This window comes from Pituophis catenifer, unplaced genomic scaffold (assembly GCF_029215685.1).
Source record: "Pituophis catenifer annectens isolate HBS135680 unplaced genomic scaffold, rPitCat1.0.hap2 SCAF_2, whole genome shotgun sequence".
Classification (NCBI taxonomy): domain Eukaryota; kingdom Metazoa; phylum Chordata; class Lepidosauria; order Squamata; family Colubridae; genus Pituophis; species Pituophis catenifer.
In genome coordinates, this window is record NW_027256882.1 from 202,251,056 (window position 1) to 202,266,540 (window position 15,485).

At 43.4% G+C, this 15,485-nt stretch overlaps 1 protein-coding gene across 1 annotated transcript in view; it reads right to left on the bottom strand.

Annotated features, from left to right (window-relative positions):
- Positions 1–787: 787 nt before the first annotated feature.
- CHRNB3 (cholinergic receptor nicotinic beta 3 subunit) overlaps positions 788–15,485 on the bottom strand; it is a 30,844-nt gene continuing 16,146 nt past the window's right edge. The window contains exons 4-6 of the mRNA XM_070938529.1: positions 5,384–5,493; positions 3,183–4,053; positions 788–922 (exon numbers count right to left, since the gene is read on the bottom strand). Coding sequence (XP_070794630.1) covers positions 788–922; positions 3,183–4,053; positions 5,384–5,493 — 1,116 coding nt within the window. The remainder of the gene's footprint in view (positions 923–3,182; positions 4,054–5,383; positions 5,494–15,485) is intronic.

The following is a 15,485-nucleotide window of genomic DNA, read 5'->3' on the forward strand; positions in this document are numbered from 1 at the left end:
AGACCAGTTACATAAATCTTTCCTCATGATTTTTTGCGGACTTCTTTAACATTTTCTTTTTTTAAAAAAAATGGGACTTTTTAAAATTAAATGTTAAGTTACATCCATCTACGGGGAAACCGGCGACCAATTTCCTTCATTTGCACAAGTATCAACATTTTGGAAGCATGAGGGAGGGGTTCGGTCAGAGAATAGTTTGAAAAATTCCCAATAAATGAGCAGAAAACAACTCATGGAATGTTCTTTGAGGTTCAAAGATTATTTGGGGGGAAAGCTATTACAGTTTAAACTGAACTATAACTCTGGCCTTATTGGTTTGAGCTGATAAGAACTAAAGTTCAACAACATGCAACATCTGTCATGTAAACTAAAACAAGAAATAATCTAAGTTTCTAATGCTGAAATACCAATTTTATTTATTAGATATTATTTTATCCTGCCTTTATTACTTTATAAGTAACTCAAGGTGATGAACATACAGTATGTAAAACTCTTATATTCTTATTTTTATATTTTTATCTGTTTTTCTATAGCATTTTGGTAAACAGATAAATGCCTATAAATTCAATAAATATAGGTGAAAGTAGTCATTTGTGCAATCCATGCCCATCTCATGAGCTTAGTAGCTAAAAGATTTAATCTAAAACTTGATCTGAATCTGTACAGCATAGTTCGGTGTCAATGACATTCCTGTTGATTCTGCACACACTGAATGTTACCAAACCAGGCATCTTGATCTTCTCTTTCCTTCCTCCAGTTGATTCTTACATGATTGATGGTTTTATTCCTACAAACCACTATGCAACCACATCTCCAAAGCAGGAGTAAATATAAGAACAGACCCGATCACAGATACCACCAAAAACAGCCACAGGAAGATCCGGTCAAGAACCTGAGCTACAAACTTCCAGTCGTGCACTACCTAGGAGAGGGGAGGAAAATAAGAATTGTGAGTTTAATGCTCATTTTATACAAGTGAAGTCATGGTTTAAAATATACTTGGGACTTAAATCATCAACGCTCAGCCTTCAAAGTATGCAAGGTCCAGAAACAGAGATTGTAGGAATGATCTTCATTTTTTTAGGATTTTCTTTTTGAGAATCTACAGTATAGTAGAATACTTGTTGTTGTTGTTAGTTACGAAGTCATGTCCGACCTATCGCATCCCCATGGACAATGTTCCTCCAGGATTTCTTGTCCTCTACCATCCTCTGGAGTCCATTTAAGCTCATGCCTACTGCTTCAGTGACTCCATCCAGCCACCTCGTTCTCTGTCATCCCTTTCTTCTTTTGCCCTCAATCTTTCCCAGCATTAGGTACTTCTCCAGTGAGTCATTCCTTCTCATTAGGTGGCCAAAGTATTTGAGTTTCTACTTTATACAGTACAACCCCCCCCCCCAATCAGATGGAGTTACTCTGGATTTTTATCTTGTGCTTTCTTCTTTCCTTGAATGGTCTTTTTTGAACCTCTCCCATCCTTAATGGGCCATTCAACTCTTCTCTATTCCCAGAACCAAGTTTATGTTCCATCATATAAATTTATGCTTGATAACCCTGTGAAGAACACAGCAGACTACTAAGGATACATGGCATTAGGTAGAGGGTCACCATCTGTGGTGGGTCAGATGTGGTATAAGCCTCTTGTTCAATAAGCATTGATACAATCTTTAGGGGATATTGAATATTGAGCATGACCCATAAAAGTTATGTAAAATTATTTTGTTTCAATGCAGCTGACCAAGCAGAGTCAGCATGAATCACAAGTTCCTGCTTGTCTCTATATAGAGATAGGATTGCAACTTGAAGAAACCAAAAGCCAAATTAAATCTGCTTATAGGTAGTCACTAGTGAGCTGCTCATTCTCAAGAAATAGTTTGCTTTTTATATTTTTATGTTATCTCTGTTGGTGGAACTTGTGGCCACACTGCTGAGGCGATTAGCTAGTCTCCCGCCTAGACGCTGATGAAACCTGGTTATTGTCATTGTATGCCTGTGGGCCACAATGCGTGGGTGCTCTTTGACTCAGCCAGTAACTGACTATGGTGTGGGCATTGCCTAGCTACACTCTGGCCAATGACTGGCACTCAGTGAGCAACAGGAAATGGCAGCCAAAGCAAGCTCAATGACGAAGACAGATTTTTAGGTGAATACTTGCTTAGCAGCCCACTGATTGTCTATCTTTGAAGTAGATTTGAATTTGTATTCATTATCCTTTTCATGTTCTGTGAAGTAGAAGTTTTTTTAAGGGAGTGTTACATAACCAAAATTATTCATCAGTTAGGTAAGTTAATTCCTTAATTCTATTTCCCATATTAACGGTAATAAGCAGTATTGTCCTTTGGAGCAGAAAAACATATTCAGAAACATGGACTGTATTTATGCTGGAAGCTAACAATTTATAACTGGTACATAATGCATCAGATTAAAGTTAAGTCTAATATTAACCATTTTTTGACTTTAACTTCATTCTTTTTCAAAATGCCAAGCTCAATCATTTCTTTTCATTTTACACAAGGGTGAACAAAGAGTAAAACATGTTCCTTTGATAGACATTAGTCAATTTTTACTGAATTATCTAGGATAAGGAAGTTGCTGTTTCCTCCAAATGTAGAGATCTGCAACGTCACAAGCCCCAACCATCACTGCCAATGGCAAGGGATTATTTTTCTTTGCTTTAAAACTTGGACAATGCTGGATTAGAAGAATCCTGGCCCAATGTTGCAACGTATTCTAAATTTACAAATATAAGAAAAGCTTTTTCAGGATTAGTTTGTCCATGTTTGCTATGACCTGATGATTTGTTTTAAAATGTAGGTTTAAGTTCTTCTCTAACTTTGGAACAAGAATAGAATATGATTCTTTATTGGCCAAGTGTGATTGGACGCAGAAGGAATTTGTCTCTGGTGCATAAACTCTCAGTGTACATACAAACAACAAAGTGATAGGTCATAGATCAAAAATTGTAGTTAGAATCATTAATCATAAAATAAAAACAACAAGTGATAAATCATAAGGAGAAAGTAGTAGGAAAGATGAAAAGTTGAGAAAAAAATTATATGAAAGATGAGAAGGATAATAACAATACAGGTTACTGCATCTTTAGGCCTAAGGCATTGCTGTGGGAATTGGGAGATGAGGTAAATGGAAAACTGACATCAGACCACTCTTGTTTCCTAACTTACCTGCCTAATGAAGTGCTCCTTTTTGACATGCCTGGAGATATATTTAATGGAATCGGCAGCTTTTTCCAAGAACGCCACCACCACCTTTTCTCCATCTTTCAATTGTTTGTTTTTATACTTCCTCAGTTTTGGTTTTAGAGTTCCTTCTGGATCCGCGAAGGCACAGCGATCGACGTGTCCTTTCATGAAGAGCAGCTTGGGCAGTTTCTGTAGGAAAAGTCTTCTCACCCAGGGAGCCATGGGATGGTAGGTGGCCGAGGAACGATGGTGCACATTAATTATAAAAATTGTCACAATGATTGAAAGGGTGACAAAAATCATGATGAACAACAAGTACTCGCCAATCAAGGGTATGACTTTGGAGGAAGAGGGGATGATTTCTTCAATGACCAGGAGAAAAACTGTGAGGGAAACTAAAACAGAGGTCGAGAGTGATAGTTTCTCTCCCTCATCCGAGGGCAAGTAAAACACGAGCACTGTTAAAAAGGATAGCCCTAGGCATGGAATTATTAAGAAAAGTGTGTAGAACAGTGGGAGGCGTCTTAAAACAAAAGAATAGGTGATGAATGGGTAGGAATATAATCCGTCTTTTCGGTTTCCTTTCATTCCTTTGGCATTTAGGATTTCCCATTCCCCGTTATCAAAAAAGTCTGTCCTATCCACATTTTCGTCTACTAGGATCAGGTCAACCATGTTGCCATCGTAGGTCCATGATCCAAATTTCATGGAGCAATTCTGCCTGTCAAATGGGAAAAAGGTCACATCCATCGTGCAGGAACTTTTATAACTGGCTGGAGGTCTCCATACTACTATCCCATTGTACTTAATTATTGCTTTTGTCATCAATGAACCTTCAAATCGCCCATCAGCACTAGAAAGGATAGAGGAGAAAACTGTTCTTAAATTACATATCATGATGCTTGTTCCAATAATTTATTCCCCTATGTCAGGTTTGTTTCCTATTGCAGTTATAGTGGTAGCCTACTTAACAATTCTTTCTGCTTGTTTTAAAAGGATTCTATTTCTTGTGAGTTCACATTTGTGGAAGTTGCTGCCTGCCTGCAAATCAGACCTCAGAAATAAAACTTAAAAAGAGTTAGGAGAGTTGTTCCTTGTGGCAAAATCTGTGCTCAAATATGAGTTTTCAAAGAACACTTTTTTGACTTACTAGCCTGGTAGAAGTCCCACAATCAGATTTCCTTAAATTAAATTGTCAATCAGAATGTTTCATATTATGCCTGTAATATTTAATCAATTAATTCTAGTAGATAGCAATCCTAAATGGAATGAGGAAGGAAAGGAGATATAGATGAAAAACAACCTTTATCTTAGCCGTGCCCTATAGGTGCCACCACCCTCACATCTTAAGCATGGTTTTCAACATGTATTAATTGCTTCAATAGTAAGAAAATTACATTCACTATTCCCCCGCCCCCCCAAATTCCTGAAGATTCAAGCTGTTCCTGATATGCCCATGGAATATATTTTTGTCTTTATCAGCTTCGTTGCTCTGGGCTCAGAGAAGAAAAGACCACCTGACTCTAAGACACCTGAGATGTTGTGGGAATGTTGTGGGATCAGATCTTTCCCTCTAAGTTTGGACCACTTTCTTCACCTTTGGATTGTAAGGTCTACAGCACGGGTGTCAAACTCATGTCGACATGTTGTCGCATGACGTACTGCAACTTTCCCCCCCTTCCCTAAACTGGTGTTGGGCGTGACCCACGCGGGCAGGTTTGACACCCCTGGTCTACAGCATCCAATATTACCTGAAATAACCTCCTCAGTGAACAAAATATGTGGTCTAATCCATTGCTTTTGATCAATTTAAATTATTCTTTATATTAATTAGGAAGTATTTTGAAATATTTCAAGAAAGTACTGATACAGCAAGAATTGAATAAATGTTTTTGAAGTGAGGCTGAAGTAAATGGACTCTACCTATAGTGTCTGAGAAAACTTGCTTAGGTAAATTTCAATTAGGCCAAAGAAATTCAGGAACAAATAGAAAACCACTACAGACAACAGTAACAAATACTTCACAGATTTGCACTTGAGTTGCTATGCAAGTCCTTCTGGTTGACGAGTATTGTCAATTTCAGCCAAGACGTCAACTGGATAGCCCTTCAGATCTCTCTGAAACAGAGGATTATCTTTGAGAAAGTAGCCACCCCTCACTGCATTAGGATCCCAATACTCACTTTTCAAATAAAACAATATCAGGGAGCCAGAGAGATTCAGATGGAACCCGAATTGCAGTGATCCCACCATAATCTTCAGGATTCCAGCACAATTTATGGTCGATCCATTCCTGCAGTAAACAGCAAAAATGACCAGATTTCCATTTCAGTTTCTCAATTAAGTAATTATTCCTAGCTGAGAATAACAGTGGAGAATCTTATCAATATTTAAATGACTTTCCAGATATTGCTGAACTACAATTTCCCTAATTTCTTACTCTTTAAAATGCTGGATGATGCTGTTGAAAGTTGTAAGTAACATCTAGACAGCCTTATATTATCATAGTCATTTTTCAAGTCGATATGTAATTGCTAGCCTGCTGAATCAAGGCTTAATGTAAAATTTTCATCTGGATATGGATATAATGTCAGGATTCCTACCTAACAATCAACTATAATGTATTGTGTTTAGTTTTGGCTTAATGTGTTGAATAAAAAAGGCTTGGTCAACAAATTGGACTTTAAACAAATGGAAATACCCCTTCCCAATAATACTGATAAAGATTTTCAGTCATCTAGGTAGAGGTGTCTGGAATTTGAGCCATAGCAACTGACTTCTTAAAGTTTCTGAAGACTGAAGAAGTTTCTTGGACAAACAGCAAAACCAAAAAGAAAAGTTCAGTTGACATGACTCAACTTCCAGACTTTTCTAAGAATGTACCATTGACTTGGAATATCCTCCTCAAAGTCTAATGTCCTTACTGTGCAACTTGATTTTCCCAGGTTTTTTAAAAGTTTAGGCTCTCCTAGGGATTACCATGATTATTTAGCCAAATTTATAATTTAATATTCTTTTCCGATGTGTTTAGTTATTTGCAGTTAATTGCATGCCACTAGCTCAGTCAATAAGTATCACATCATTCATGCAATGTTTTAAACTAATTTGCTTTCATTTCCTAGTTGTTTAACTTGCGATTGCTTCAGTTGCATTAAGGACATTGCAATTTTTAACCTGTATTTGTATTGTGTACATTGTCCAGAATAAGTCTTCTTATTGAGCAATTGATGAATGGAATAGAATGGAATGATTCATAAGGACATATTTTTCATAATCAGGTTTCTCCTTCATCCAATCTGGTCTAGAGTTTGCATGAAATATATTTTAGTCCTGAACAGCAGACTTTTTTCACCAGAGCCAACATAGCACTGTTGCCTTCAACATGGTTATGACCTACGATTCTACCCTTTATAAACATATGATGATGTCAAAATAATGTATAAAAGTATGATTTTTGTCCATCAGCTCAGGAACAGCTAAAATAGTGTGTGTCTTTCAGTGTTCAGGGTGAAGAACGTAAAGGCACACGTATGAGCGGCTAAACACTTGAAGACTTGAACACTTTCAATTTCAAAAGGAGAAATACCTACCAAACCATCATTTCCCCATGAATATTGTAGCAGTTCTCGCTTTCCTACCTCTACCTCAGTGGTGGGTTGCCCCCGGTTTGGACCAGTTCACAAGAACTGATAGTAAAACCGGTGGGAGGGCCCGCCCCCGCCCACTGGCCCGGATGTCATCATCGGTGATGCGCGCATGTGTTCTGTCCCCCTTCCCCACATAGGCAAACACACAACCAGGCATGCCTGCCAAGATTTTATTAAGCAATCAGACTAGAAACCCTTGCAGATAAGAGTTTTGGCAGTAAACTGTGAAATGCCTGCCAAGTCAGTTTTCACTCACAGTAAGCAAGAGAGAGTTTATCCTCAGTCCGGTTCAGTAACAGAAAGTAATCCACGAAGCAAGAGTTAGCCAAGGTCCAATCCAAATATTCACAAGCTAGATTTCAGGTAACGCGATGTGACTCTCAGGTTTTTAACTTTGACCGTCACAAAGCCTGAAGAGCAATCACACCCACTTTTATTCCTTGTGGGGTGTGGCTCAGTGACTCAGCTCAATCTCTGGCCCTCCCACGCCTCTTTTGTTGCTGCGCACTCCGATGCTGCCTGGGATCAAGCCAGGATTCATCATCCTCGCTCCCTATCTGTTGTTGTTCCGATATGCTTTCCTCCTGGCATATCCCAGGCTGTTCCTCTTGGTCTTCGGATGGAACCTGAAGCATTGCCAGAGAGGAGGGTCCTGGAGAGGGAGGCCTTATCAGTTACTCCCCATCACCTTCTGAGTCCTCTTCCTCTGTTAGGACAGGCTCAGGAGTTGGGGTCACAACATCATGCACAGAAGCAAGGTACTATCGGATCCCATTGTGAGCCGGTAGTAAAGGTAAGTAGAACCCACCCCTGCTCTACCTCAACATTTCTGGCTGGGATACAGCCACATTGGCCAGCCACCAAATTGTTTCGGTCTGAGGTAATGACTATTTTTTTAAAAAATGCCAGAGTTGCTGTGGGTCAAGACATCATACAGCTGATGTCTGTTGTGTTTTTTAATGGGAATGCAAGGAGTAGCCTAGGGAAATATTGAAGAAACACAACTGTGACCTTTGAAAATGTAACAGCATCAATCTTAGCAGTCTTCACAAACTATACAATATAACACTTCACTAAGGGGAAGAAAGTTCTGAATAGTTATAGTTTATAGTTTATTTGATTTGTATAACTCCCGAAGGACTCAGGACGGTGAACAGCCAAACAATAAAATACATAGATACAAAAAATTTAAAAACGAGATGAAATCAAATTAAATCATTTTGGCCCAGACAGATTAAAACACCCCAATAATTTAAAAACAGATTAAAATTTACATATTAAAAAGAGGGAAAAGATTAGGCCAAGCCCGCCTGGTGGAATAAAAAGGTCTTCACAGCGCGGCGGAAGGTGCGCAGATCCGGGATCCTCCGTATCTCCAGGGGGAGCTCATTCCAGATGGTAGGTGCCCCCACAGAGAAGGCTCTCCCCCTAAGGGCCGCCAGTCGACACCGTTTGGCTGACGGCACCCGGAGGAGTCCCTCTCTATGAAAGCGTACTGGCCGGTGGGAGGCTATTGGTGGTAGTAGGTGGTCCCATAGATAACCAGGTCCTAAGCCATGGAGCGCTTTAAAGGTGGTAACCAAAACCTTGAAGCGCACCCGGAAGACCACCGGGAGCCAGTGCAGCTCGCGCAGGAGAGGTGTTACATGGGAGCGCCATGTCGCTCCCATTCCCACCCGCGCGGCCGCACTCTGCACCAGTTGGAGCCTCCGGGTGCTCCTCAAGGGGAGCCCCATGTAGAGAACATTGCAATAGTCCAGGCGGGAGGTGACGAGGGCATGAGTGACCGTGCGTAAGGAGTCCCGATCCAGAAAGGGACGCAACTGGCGAATCAGGCGAACTTGATGAAAAATCCTCCTGGTCACGGCTGTCAAATGCTCTTCTAAAGACAGCCGTGAATCCAGGAGGACGCCCAAGTTGCGAGCCCAATCCGTGGGGGGCAATGATTCGCCCCCAATAGTCAGTGATGGCGCCAACTGACTATATCGGGACGTCGGAAACCACAGCCACTCGGTCTTGGATGGGTTAAGCCTGAGCCTGTTCCTCCCCATCCAGATCCGTACGGCCTCCAGGCACCGGGACATCACTTCAAGGGCATCGTTGGGGTGATCCGGGGTGGAGATGTACAGCTGGGTGTCGTCAGCGTACTGATGGTACTCCACCCCAAAACCACGGATGATCTCGCCCAGCGGCTTCACATAAATGTTGAACAGGAGAGGCGAGAGGACCGACCCTTGCGGCACCCCACATATGAGGGGCCTCGGGGTCGACCTCTGTCCCCCTGTCAACACAGACTGCGACTGGTCAGAGAGAAAGGAGGAGAAACACCGCAACACAGTGCCTCCCACCCCTAACTCTTCCAACCGGTGCAGCATGATACCATGGTCGATGGTATCAAAAGCCACTGAGAGATCTAACAGGACCAGGACAGAGGAGCACCCCCTGTCCTGAGCCCTCCAGAGATCATCAACCAACGCGACCAATGCCGTTTCCGTGCTGTACCCGGGCCTGAAGCCCGACTGGAATGGATCCAGATACGTCGTTTCATCCAGGTGCTGGGGGAACTGTTGCGCAACCACACTCTCAACAACCTTCACCACAAAACGAAGGTTGGAGACCGGACGATAATTTACCAACATTGCCGGGTCCAGGGAAGGCTTCTTGAGGAGAGGCCTCACCACCGCCTCTTTCAAGGTGGCAGGAAAGTCACCCTCACCCAATGAAGCATTTATAATCCCCTGGAACCAGCCTCGTGTCACCTCCCGAGAAGCCAGCACTAACCAGGAGGGACACGGGTCCAATAAACAAGTGGTCGCGTTCAGTCTACCCAGAATCCTGTCCACGTCCTCAGGGGTCACAGGATCAAACTCATCCCAGATAACATTCTCAAGACCTGCCCCAGTCCCTCCCCCTGAGACTACCCAGTCGGAGTCCAGATCTTCCCGAATCTGAGTGATTTTGTCATACAGATATTGAACAAAATCCTCGGCTCTACCCTCCAAGGGGTCCTCCCGCGCTTCCTGGTGGAGCAGGGAGCGGGTCACCCTAAACAGGGCGGCCGGGCGATTATCTGATGATGCAATAAGAGCAGCAAAATAGCTACATTTTGCTGCTTTTATCGCCACTAGGTAATTCCTAATATGAGATCTTACCAGTGTCCGGTCAGATTCAGAAAGACTGGCCCTCCAACTACTCTCTAGGCGTCTTTTCTGGCGCTTCAACTCCCTCAGCTCCTCAGTGAACCAAGGAGCTAAATGAGATTGGCGCCGGGTCAGAGGCTGCAAAGGCACGACCCGGTCCAGAGCTCCAGCGGCCACCCTATCCCAGGCAGCCACTAGGTCTCCAGTCGAGGCGTGTGCCAGAGCCTCAGGAAATGGCCCAAGCTCCATCTGGAACCTGTCAGGTTCCATCAGGTGCCTGGGGCGGAACCATCCTACCAGCTCCACCTCCCTGCGGCGGGGTGTAGCAGTTCGAAGGTCGAGACGAAGGAGAGAGTGATCAGATCATGACAAGGACTCAGTGACTATATCCCCTATCTCGAGATCACTCAACCACTGTCCAGAGACAAAAACCAGATCCAGCGTGTTTCCCCCTGTGTGGGTAGGGCCATGAATTAACTGGGTCAGGTCCATAGCTGTCATGGAAGCCATGAACTCCCGAGCCACCTCAGATGCCCCGCCCACAGACGGTAGGTTGAAATCCCCCATGACCAATAGCCTGGGGGTATCAACCGTCACCGCGGCGATGACGTTGAGTAGCTCGGGCAGGGCTGCTGCCACGTGGCAGGGAGCCAGGTACGTGATCAGCAAACCCGTCTGAACCCCGTGGCCCCATTTCACAAGGAGGGATTCACAGCCAGTCGTCTGAGGAACAGTGGCCTCCCTCGGTTTCAGACCTTCCTTAATGATAACCGCTATCCCCCCGCCCCTCCCCTGTGACCTCGGCTGATGGAAAGCAAGGAAACCTGGTGGGCACATTTCAATGAGGGGAACCCCCCCTTCTGGCCCAACCAGGTCTCCGTAATACCTGCCAGGTCCGCACCCCCCTCCTGAATAAGATCACAAATGAGGGGGACTTTATTTACTACGGACCTGGCATTGCATAGCATCAGCCGAAGGCCCGGGCCCTGAGGGTCTATGCAACCTGGGAGACGGGTGGAGCCTTGGGGGCCGGAGAACACCATCGCTCGTAAACAGCGAGTGCGCGCTCCCCTAACACGATATGGCCCCCTGCTCCTGCCATATCTACCCCTCCCACCCACAGTATTGATATTCGAAACACTATCCGGATGAGCTCTACCCCCCCCTCGATCCCGGGCCCACCCACCCCCACCGCGCTTCATGGCCAGACCCGACCCCGACCCTTCACCTTGTGGGTTTTCCCCCAAACCCACAACCTGAGATCTAATTTGACCCTGCCCCTCCCTGGGACCCCTTAAAAATTTAACTAAAAAAATTGATAAAAAAGCCCTCAACCCCCTAGTTTTCACATGCCACCTCTCTGGGTCCCAAAGCCCGTCATTGAGGCAGGCCCTCGATAACGATGAGGGCCACATCTGCGAGAGGGGGGAATCTCGCAGTGCAAAGAATAATCTTTGGGGCAGGGGATGGGTGGGTAGAAAATACGTAAATCAACATAACATATCAGGATTGTCACTTTAACAAAAGCAATTCAATTCAAACCTTTATTGTCAGAGTACAACATGTGTTCAATGAGAATGGCTGAGCCTCTCTTCGTGCATCCCCCCAACCCAATAAAACCCACAGTGAAAGACAGTAAAAGAAAAGAAAAATCCCTAACCTAGTGAATCCTACTAACAAAACACAATCCTACTGCATCATGTGAACTTATTGTACATTGTGCGGGCCCCGCAAGTCAATCATAATATGTTGTTGTAAATGAAAATGAAAAGCAATGAAACCCTGGTCTCTTCTATTTAGCCTCTTAAAATTACTTGGTCTGGAGATATCGGTAGGCATCCTTTTTTTTTTTTTTTTTTTTTGGTATGCCATGTAAAACCTCCCATGCTGATTTTTACAGACATAAGATATTGAAAAAACCCACATCATTTTTTCCTCCTTGCCTCATCCTACTTCTGTTGACTTCACACTGCACTGCGTAACGGCTGCATCTCAGAACAGCGTCATTCTTACAGTAATAATAATAATAAAATCTCTCCACTTTCATTTATTATTTATAAAGAGGGGGTTTTTTTATTGCCTTGTTGGTAATGCAAAAGCCAGAAGAACGAGAGTGCTGACTAAAATCAATATTAGCAATGAAAGCTTCTTTTTGCAGAGAATTTAGACGGAGAGTTCTTACCAGATGGAATGCCTCCAAACTTTCCCATTCCGTATGTTATGTTTTTTTTTTTTTTAAATAACTTGCCCCTTTGCATCATTTATACTTCATCCATTTGCATGCCTTACGTCAGAGGAAAAATTGTGGTCTGTGGGTTTTGTTCATGGCTTCTCATCTTCTCCATAGTTCCCTTTTGCCCCTGGGTTGTAACACCCCTGGTTGTTCTTCCCCTTTGTACTAACTGGATTGCATTTCTCGCACTTCTTTCCCTGTATATCTTCCCTAATACCCCATAACCTAAGATTCTTCTCAACCCGCCTTACTCACTACATGTTGTGATCTAGGCTCACTTAGTCATTATAAGACACAATTAGTCCCCAACAAACCTATTTCATTGTAACAGCTGAGAATTACTTCATTCCCAGCTTAGTCCAAATTAATTGCAAAACAAGTCCTTCAGAAAAAGTCCTTTGGGCTTATCACAAACCTTTATCTTCTTTGGCACCCTGCCAAAGGCCTTTCTTGGCAAAGCCCCACGAAGTTCAGAAACAAGAGATGCTGACTGGAAACAGATTTACCAACATTGCTTTCCTACAAAGAGCCCAAGAGCCGTTGCTGCTCTTTTAAGCCTTATGGGAGGGGCCAATCATCTCCTGGCCTTACTCCTGAGTCCCTTACTCATCCCTTTTGCTTTAGTTGCTCTTGCCTTCTGGCAGCTCTGCGCATGTATGCACTAGGAACAGGCTTCTCCTGTTCCTCTGCCTCTCTGCTGTCCAACTCTGGAGGCTCCGGAATCCGTGCATCACTCCCAGATGGCCCTGGCCCCATCTCTGCCTACGATGCAGAGCCTTCGTCCGGGCCTTCCCCAGACTCCAGGTCTGGCCCATTGTTCTCCCCAGCCTCCTCACTGTCCGACTCCGCTGCCAGCTCTGCAGGCTGCTGGTGGACCACAATACTACATTTTCTTCTATGGCAGAGGTCCCCAACCTGTGGGCCAAGGCCCATTATCGGGAGGTGGCCTATTTGAAACTGGGCCGTGTGAGAGGCCAGTGTACCCATTTGTGTGCAGCTCCAGTCATGTGAGCAGCGGGCCCACCCTCACACAAATGAAGCTGTGCAAGAATGCCTTTCCCTCTCACAAAAGCATCCTCTCTCCCTCCCCCCACATTCCCTGCTCCGGGCCTCCAACCCGGTAAGGTTGGGGAATGCTGCTCAATGAGTCCTCTGTCTTCTCTTTCTACTTTTCTCCTGTAACCTTCCTCCAACCTTCAAAATGCATCTCTCCATATATTACTCTACGGCTCACACACTCTGTTTTTCTCCCATCAGTGCTAAAAGGTTTTTTTTTTAATAGTGCTATTACAACTCAAATAGCATAATCATCTAAACAACAGCAAAAAAAGAAAGAAAGAAAGAAAATGGATTATACAATAAAATACAAAAGGGGTTACTTTGAAGGAGGGGGGACTCTTGACTTGCCATGCAAAACATCATCTGATCCTCAAGCCAATAGAAGTTATGTACTTCTGACCTACATAATGTATTTTGGTGTTAGATGCTAAATGTTCACAGCTCTCTTGGATGCATTCCATAGAAAATAATGGGCATGTTCCAGGCTTCCCAAGGAGCAAAGAGAGATACTTCAAACTAAATATGCACAGAAATGGACTAAGTCCCAAGGTATCTGACATATATTGCTATTTCTCCCACTGCTTAATTTTTGGCCAAGTCATCTGCTGAGATGGGCCACCATGGGAAAATTTTGGATGATAAAATAGTAAATGAGGGAAGCATCCCTCCTTCACTGTGCAAAAGGCTGTTTCCAGGTGGCATTATTTTAAGCGATCATCAGGTTTCTGCAACGCTTAGCACATTAACTCAATCTCTTTATTTCATCCTATTTTCTCTAATTAAGCGGTGAAATATGCTGAGAAATTATTCACCCTCTTTGAAGCTTATGTGCACCTGATATTAATAATCAATTATGTACTGAAGTAAATGATGCAGATTTAGTTTTGCTCATTACTTGCTGGCTTCTCCAAATCCGTTTATTTTTTTCTATGTGACTTAAGCAAGGTCATTCACATTTTTTATCAAAGACTGGGTTGTGAAACTTGGGTCTTTAGAGTCATATGCACCCATTGGTTTATTTCATGCTTGTTTCTAATGCTTTTTGCAATTAATCAGTGCAAATCTATAGGCAAGGGTTCTTGTCACCTACGAGGGAGGGAGGGAGGGAAGGAGGGAGGGAGGGAGGGAGGGAGGAAGGAAGGAATTGGGTTACCCCATCCACTTTTTGAAAGGGACATGGTGGCTCAGTGGCTAAGATGTGGAGCTTGTTGATCGAAAGGTCGACAGTTCAGCGGTTTGAATCCCTAGTGCCGCGTAATGGGGTGAGCTCCCGTTACTTGTCCCAGCTTCTGCCAACCTAGCAATTTGAAAGCACATTAAAAAGGCAAGTAGAAAAATAGGGACAGCCTTTGGTGGGAAGGTAACAGTGTTCCGTGTGCCTTTGGCATTGAGTCATGCCAGCCACATGACCACGGAGACATCTTCAGACAGCGCTGGCTCTTCAGCTTTGAAATGGAGATGAGCACCGTCCTCTAGAGTCGGGAACGACTAGCACATATGTGCAAGGGGGAACCTTTACCTTTACCTTTATCCACTTTTTGCTTTGGGCCACCATTGACGAGATGTGATCACCAAAGATTTATTTCTATGGGACAATGTCCCTCATCAGAAAAATGTTTAGCACAATGACTGTCAAGAACAACTATCCAGAGAAAAGAATCAGATATTGCAAGGGTGAGTTTATCTACCGGTGGATCCTCACAGTGTATGAGTTAGGATTAGACATCATCTCTTCCACTGCATGTGTAATCAGATCCTTTAAAGAGGTAACCCATTTTTCGGCGTACCAAATCCCATGGAAGGAGTCATCTATACTTTTAGATGCTGCTGGGATCAGATAGCAACTATGTCCAAGGGAGTCTGCCAGAACAGCAGATAGCAATCCTCTTGGTATAATTATTGGAGTTGTAATCTCACATTTGGAAAGAAAAAAAAATCAGCTTGAGGAAAGCTGAATTGTGAAGTATATCTCAGTATATGAACTGGATTCTGCAGCCAAAGTTGCCTTTTTACAGTGACTGAAAGAAAGTTCAGCTTTAATCCCAAATTGTTGTTAGTCATCCAAGTGCTTTGGCAAGGAAGACATAATAATCTCCAAGGACTGCTTGGGAGTTCTTTGCCAAAATAATGAACAATGGGTATTTTTATATGCCCTTTCTTGCAATACAAATGAAGTGTTTCAGAACTGCAGACAGGTGTATCAGGA